The sequence below is a fragment of the Myotis davidii genome, unplaced genomic scaffold (assembly GCF_000327345.1).
Source record: "Myotis davidii unplaced genomic scaffold, ASM32734v1 scaffold1581, whole genome shotgun sequence".
Lineage (NCBI taxonomy): Eukaryota > Metazoa > Chordata > Mammalia > Chiroptera > Vespertilionidae > Myotis > Myotis davidii.
In genome coordinates this window covers 1-7,459 of record NW_006291614.1, presented here as the reverse complement: position 1 = coordinate 7,459, position 7,459 = coordinate 1, and the positions used below count along the sequence as shown (strand labels likewise).

The window sequence follows — 7,459 nt, the reverse complement described above, 5'->3', positions numbered from 1 at the left end:
AGGGCTCCCAGTATGTGAGAGGGGGCAGGCTGGGCTGAGGCCCCCCCCCCCCCCACACACACACACCCAGTGCACGAATTTCGTGCACCGGACCCCTAGTTTAAGAATAAAGAGAGATTGCTTGCAGTTTCATGGGCATCTGTCTTGTTTGTCTAAAATTAGATTGTAAGCTTTTTGAGACAGAGACTAAAATCTTCACTCCAGCTCAACCAGCATGGCTCAGTGGTTGAGTGTTGACCTATGAACCAGGAGGTCATGGCTCAATTCCCAAGTCAGGACACATGCCTGGTTGCAGGTTCAATCCTCAGTGGGGGATGTGCAGGAGGCAGCTGATCAAGGATTCTCTCTTCATTGATATTTCCATTTCTCTCTCCCTCTCCCTTCCTCACTGAAACAAAAATATTTTTTTAAATAAATAAATAAATAAATAAATAAAATATTCCCTCCAGAAGTCAGCAAATTTTTTTTCTGTAAATATTTTAGGCTTTAAAGTCCAAGAAGCAAAATTGACAATATTACAAATATACTTAGGTGCCAAAACCAGTTTGGCTCAGTGGATAGAGCGTCGGCCTGCAGACTGAAAGGTTCCAGGTTCGATTCCAGTCAAGGGCATGTACCTGGGTTGCGGGCACATCCCCAATAAGAGATCTGCAGGAGGCAGCTGATTGATGTTTCTCTCTCATCAATTTTCCTAACTCTCTATCTCTCTCCCTTCCTCTTTGTAAAACATCAATAAAATATATATTTTTTAAAAAATATACTTAGGTAAGAGAGAAAACAAATTTCCACAACATTTTATTGACAAAATTTGAAATATAATAACAACCAAGTGTGATGTTTTGTGATACAGGAATTCTAGTGAAAAGAATGGAATCCTTTGGGGAGTAACACTTCACTTAGATGGAGTTCAAAGTTAGTATTTCCTATCATCAAAATCTATTGCAAATATACATCTGTTACTGCTGATCTGTAATGAGATTTTACCTACTTTATCTTTGAAAATGTTTCTTCACACAGATAAGTACTGCCTAATCTGAGGTCGAGCCATAAATATATGCTTTTAATTAAAAGTATTTATCACACATTTATTTTATAATTGGAAATTTATACCTTTTATCCATGTTAATACATTTTGCCCACCCTTAGGCTCAACTCTAGCAATCACTAATCTATGAGTTTGTTTTTAGAGTCCACATATAAGTGAGAACACATAATATTTGTCTTTCTCTGATTTATTCTAGTTTGCATAATGCCTCAAGGTCCAGCCATGTTGACACCAATGGCAGGATTTCCTTCATTTTTAGGCTGAATAATATTCCACCACATTTTCTTTATCCATTCATACATCAATAGACACTTAGGTCCCTCCCATGTCTTGGTTATTATAAATAATGCTGCAACAAACATGAAGGTTCAGAGATCTTTTTGAGTTAGTGTTTTGTTTCCTTTGGATAAATACCCAGAAGTGGAATTGCTGGATTATATGGTACAGTCAAATCTTGGTTCTCAAACATCTCCCATCTTGAACAATTCTGTTCTTGACCAAGTTGTTCATAGAAAAAATGTCTCCATTTTCAAACAAAACTTCAGTCTTCAGCCTGACAAGCCTTTCAAACTAATGCAACAGTATGACAAAAAGCATCTCTGGGGCCACAAACAAAGGAGAGAATCAGTTTACTGCTATACCTCGGGTTGTTAACACCTCAGGAAATTGTGCTGTGAATATATTTGTGTGTTTTTTTGCTGTTGAAATGGATGATTTTAAAACATAACAAGGCCATCAAGTGTGCTGATATTGTTAAAGGTGTGGAAGTGCTCATAGAACAATGATCACAAGCAATTGAAGAGGTAGAAAAATTGTTGTTGATTTGGATAAATGAAAAGCAATTAGCTGGTAATAATATTTTTGAGTTGTGATATATAAAAAAGTGAAGATACTGCACCCCTGGAATGAGTGCTGAAAGTGATTCATTTAAGGCTAGGAAGGGGTGGTTCAATAACTTTAAGAAAAGAAGTGTTTATAGATTAAACAGTATATTAGACATGTACTGCATCTAAGAAAGGTTAAAACAGAGAATCATTTAGGGGTCTGGAACAAATTAATTCAAATTACATTATTTCTAATGGGAAAAATGATTTGGTTATCAAACAAATCGCTTCTTGAACAGCATCTCCAAACCTATTAAGTTTGATAAGTACAGAGGTTTCACTGTACTTAATTTTTTAAGGAACTCCATACTATTTTTCATAATGGCTGCATAAATTTACATTTTCATCAACAGTGCACAGGGTTCCATTTTCTCTAACATCCTCATCAACACTTGTTATTTCTTGTCTCTTTTATAATAGCCATTTAACAGATGTGAGGAGATATTGTGGTTGTGATTTGCATTTCCTTGATCATTAGTAATGCTGAGCACTTTTTCTTGCACATGTATGTCTTCTTTGGAAAATGTCTATTCAGAGCCTCTGTCCATTTTTAAATCATATTTTTTGCACTTTTGTTATTGAATTGTATGAGTTCTTTATATATTTTGTATATTATCCCTTTACCAAATATATAAATTGCAAATATTTTCTCCCATTTTGTAGGTTGCCTTTTTATTTTATTGATGGTTTCCCTTTTTTGTGCTGAAGCTTTTTAGCTTGATGCAGTCCCACTTCTTTATTTTTGCTTTTGTTGCCTTTGCTTTTGGTATCAAACACAAAACAATAATCACCAAGACCAAAGTCAAGGAGTTTATTGCTTGTGTTTTTTTCTAGGAGTTTTATGGTTTCAGGTTTTACATTTAAGTCTTTAACCCACTTTGAGTTACTTTTTCTGTATGATATAAGGTAGTAGTCTAGTTTTATTTTTTTGCAAGTGGCTGTTCAGTTTTTTCAACACCACTTATTGCAGAGACTATTCTTTCCCTCATTGTATATTCTTGGCTTTGTTCTCACAAATTAATTGAGCTTATATGCATAGATTTATTTCTGGGCTCTATTCTGTTCCATTAGCAATGTGTCTGTTTTTATGTTAATATCATACTGCTTTGATTACAACAGTTTTGTAATATAGTTATGCCCACATAAATTTATGTATAAGAATGTTTATTATATTATTTGTACAAAAAAAACTTCCCCCAAAATAATTAAAATGTCCAGTATGGGATATTTTTAAAATGTTGGTAGATTTATAAAAATACTTTACAGCCATTAAATATCTTATTTTAAATTCTCAAATTAAAAGGCAGATATTGGCAGATGAATTAAAAATGATTCGTGCCTAGAGCCCTGGAGTTCAGCCGGTTACGGTCCCAGGCCAGCAGTCGTCCACTTCTTCTTTTCAACATGACAGATGCCGTTGTGTCCTTTGCCAAGGACTTCCTGGCAGCTGGAGTGGCCGCAGCCATCTCCAAGACAGCGGTAGCACCCATCGAGCGGGTCAAGCTGCTGCTGCAGGTGCAGCATGCCAGCAAGCAAATCACTGCAGATAAGCAATACAAGGGCATTATAGACTGCGTGGTTCGTATCCCCAAGGAGCAGGGAGTCCTGTCCTTCTGGCGTGGTAACCTGGCCAATGTCATCAGATACTTCCCTACCCAGGCTCTCAACTTTGCCTTCAAAGATAAATACAAGCAGATCTTCCTGGGTGGTGTGGACAAAGCCCAGTTTTGGCGATACTTTGCAGGGAATCTGGCATCAGGTGGTGCTACTGGGGCCACCTCTTTGTGTTTTGTGTATCCTCTTGGTTTTGCCCGTACCTGTCTAGCAGCTGATGTGGGCAAAGCCAGAGCTGAAAAGGAATTCAAAGGCCTCGGTGACTGCCTGGTTAAGATCTACAAATCTGATGGGCTTAGAGGCCTATACCAAGGCTTTAATGTGTCGGTACAGGGTATTATCATCTACCGAGCTGCCTACTTCGGTGTCTATGACACTGCAAAGGGAATGCGTCGAGATCCCAAGAATACTCACATCTTCATCAGCTGGATGATCGCACAGTCCATCACAGCGGTGGCTGGGTTGAGTTCCTATCCATTTGACACTGTTAGTCGCTGCATGATGATGCAGTCAGGGTGCAAAGGAACTGATATCATGTACACAGGCACACTTGACTGCTGGAGGAAGATTGCTCGTGATGAAGGAGGCAAAGCTTTTTTCAAGGGTGCATGGTCCAATGTTCTCAGAGGCATGGGTGGTGCTTTTGTGCTTGTCTTGTATGATGAAGTCAAGAAGTTCACATAAATTATTTCCTAGTCTTCCCTCCCCCAGCACCCGTGAATAGGCATGTTGTATTATGTAACATATCTTGAGCATTCTTGACAGACTTGGTTGTCTGTTTTATTAGTGGCAACTATTTACTGGTTGAAAATGGGAAGCAATAATATTCATCTGACTAGTTTTCTCTTAAAGCCATTTCCATGATGATGATGGGACTCAATTATGTTTTTTATTTCAGTCACTCCTGATAAACAAAAAATTTGAAGAAATAAAAAATATCTGAAGTATAAAAAAAATGATTCATAATTTAGGTACAAATTCAACATAGGTTGAAATTTAAAGGATGAAAAAGGTATTCCACGTAAGTACTAACCAAAGAAGCCAGGGTGGATATATTATTACCAAAGTATATTTTAAGTCAAGAAAAGGTTAAAAGAAACATAGATAAAAGTTTCAATCCATGAAGAAGATATAACTTATAAACATATACACACCTAACAACAGAGTTTTATAAAGAAAATTTTGACAGAATTGAATAAAGAAATAGACAGTTTTACAATAATGGTTGGAGAATGTGATATTTCATTTTCAATAATGGATAGAACAACCAGGCAGATGATCAGTAAATAAATAGAGGACTTAAAACTATAAAATAATTAGATCAAACAGACATATTAAATATAATCCACTCAACAACAGAATATACATTCTTCTGAATTAACATAGAAAAATTTTCAGGATAGACCAGATGTAAGAACACAAAAAAGTCTTAATACATTTTAAGGATTGAAATCATACAAATTACTTTTCTGACCATAATGGAATAAAACTAAAAGTCACTAATAAAAGAAAAATTACAAATATGTGGAAAGTAACAACACACTCTTAACTGATGATTCAAGGAAGAAACCACAAGGGAACTTTGAAAATACTTTGATACAAATGAAAATGAAAATACAGTATGCCAAAATGTATGGGGTGGTTAAAAAACAGGGCTAAGAGGGAAATTTATAGGTGTAAAAGGTTACAATAAAAAGAAGAAAAACAGATAGGATCTAAGATAGCTGCCAACAGGATGGCAGGCTGCAATACAGTGTGTGAATGAGAGAGCAAAAGGAGAGTTCGTGGATGTGTGGGGAATGTCTGTATTTGTGAATGAGGGACAGTCATATTCCACAGGACTGTTGGGGTCTGGCAGATCAGGCTCCCCTGTCCAGGTAGCCTCTACTACTGCTGAAATCTCTCCTGGAGCAGCTGGCTCTGCTGCAGAGACAGCACCATCTTGAAGGGGAGAGCGGCTGTGATCAGAAATCCAGCCTTACCTTCAACCGAGGAGACCTCAGATACCTCCCGGAATACTACAACCACAATGCCCAGGGACTAGCTGCCTCAGCTGCGAACCCATGAACACCGAGACTCCAGACTCCCTGTCCATGGGCACCTAAAAAGTTTGTCCAGGGGGAGACAAAGTGGTGCCAAATACGTGGACAGGCCCTGTATATTCTCACAGAGCAGATGGAAGGAACAATTGAATTGAATAACATCCACCTGGAATTGGCGCATTTAACACAGCTGGTGAGGCAATCCGTGGATGGAAAGGTCAGAGATCGATTGCCTAGAGAGAGGCAAGATATGGGATCCAGGCTGAAGGGAGAAAAGGGCGCAGCGGGATCTAGAGTCTCAGATGGAAACTGCACTCCATCAAACTCATGGCCCTTGGGGTCAGTGTAGCCCTCAAAAGTGGAAGGGGGTCCACAGGCCTGCTGGCAGCGGGGATTCTAGATCTAAGTCCACAGCCATGAGAATCTGTGCCCAGAAAGGCAGCCTGAAGTTCTATACTGGCTGCACAGTGCCAGGGGAAAAAGACGCAAGTCAATGTGGTTCCCTTCACTTTCTTTTTTTTCTCTCCTTGCTTTTGCTTGCTAAGTCCAGTACATAGGATCTTCCAATTAAAAACACTCACTGAGGCTGCAGGGGAAAGTTGTTTTTGTAGAAACTGGGGATCAGAATAAGGAGAGATGAGTAGGAAACCAGCTCTGGGTCAGTCAGTCCCTCCAATCCAGTATTAAGTGCGGCAGGGAAAGAAGAGTCTAAACCAGCCGTGGGCAAACTACAGCCCGCGGGCCGGATCCGGCCCGTTTGAAATGAATAAAACTAAAAAAAAAAAAAGAGACCATACCCTTTTATGTAATGATGTTTACTTTGAATTTATATTAGTTCACACAAACACTCCATCCATGCTTTTGTTCCGGCCCTCCGGTCCAGTTTAAGAACCCATTGTGGCCCTCAAGTCAAAAAGTTTGCCCACCCCAAGACTAAACACGGTATAGAGACAGAGAAACCAAGATGGCGGCATAGGTAAACACCAGAAATTTCTGCCTCACACAACCACTTCAAAAATACAACTAAAACACAAAACAGACATCATCCAGAACCACAGGAAGTCTGGCTCAGTGGAAATTCTACAACTAGAAGGAAAGAGAAAGGCACACTAAGACTCAGAGGAGGTGTGGAAGTAAAGTGCAGAGGTACGGAGGCGCATGTGGAAAGAGCTGGCAACTGAGGACACGGTTGTCTTTTTAATCAGGAGGGAGCCTCAAGCTTCCTCCCAAACTCCAGTTCCGGGAGAGTCTCTGGGGACCCAGACTCATACGGGGAGAAACTGAACTGTCTGGCATCGGTTGGAACTCAAGGGTGGCTTTCTCTCAGAGGTGCTTGCAGTGATTACTGGGACACTGAGACCTGGGCCTCTTAGGGTAGGACTGAGGATTAGCCATTGCTGTTTGCTATGCCCTGTTGCTTCCCTGATACCCTGCCCTACCCACTCTGAGCACAGAGGCTTTTGCATATGAAAGGCCTGGCCCTTTGAAATCTGAAAATTACCTAACAAACTGCAACTGGGTCAGAGAGTCCCAGAACTTCGAAAAGAAGGCCCAAGGCCCCACAGCAGCTTGCATTGCTTCACAGCTGGGCCTCATCTGGGCACCTCCAAACCCCAAATAAAGAAGAGGCATCTGCAGATCTCTCCATAGCTCCTGCTGGGTAGCCTAAGGCAGAGGCTAAATTAGTGCCTCCTTAGAGATCCAAGAGCCAGTGTACCCAGTGGTCAGAGTGGGACCATCCAATTACAACTCCGCAGATCTATAAGGGACACACTCAGGGGGCAGACTCAGTGAGCACCAAAGCCCCACTGAAGCAGGTCTTGCCCCATAAGGGTGTTTGTAGCACAGAAGATCTCCCACTGTAGACACAGCTG

At 40.2% G+C, this 7,459-nt stretch overlaps 1 protein-coding gene across 1 annotated transcript; it reads left to right on the top strand.

The window, feature by feature from the left end:
* Positions 1-3,290: 3,290 nt before the first annotated feature.
* LOC102751515 (ADP/ATP translocase 2) lies at positions 3,291-4,468 on the top strand. The gene has a single exon (XM_006765142.2). It carries the CDS (start codon positions 3,334-3,336, stop codon positions 4,225-4,227), a length of 894 nt encoding a protein of 297 aa, XP_006765205.1. The 5' UTR covers positions 3,291-3,333; the 3' UTR covers positions 4,228-4,468.
* The last annotated feature ends 2,991 nt before the right edge of the window (positions 4,469-7,459 follow it).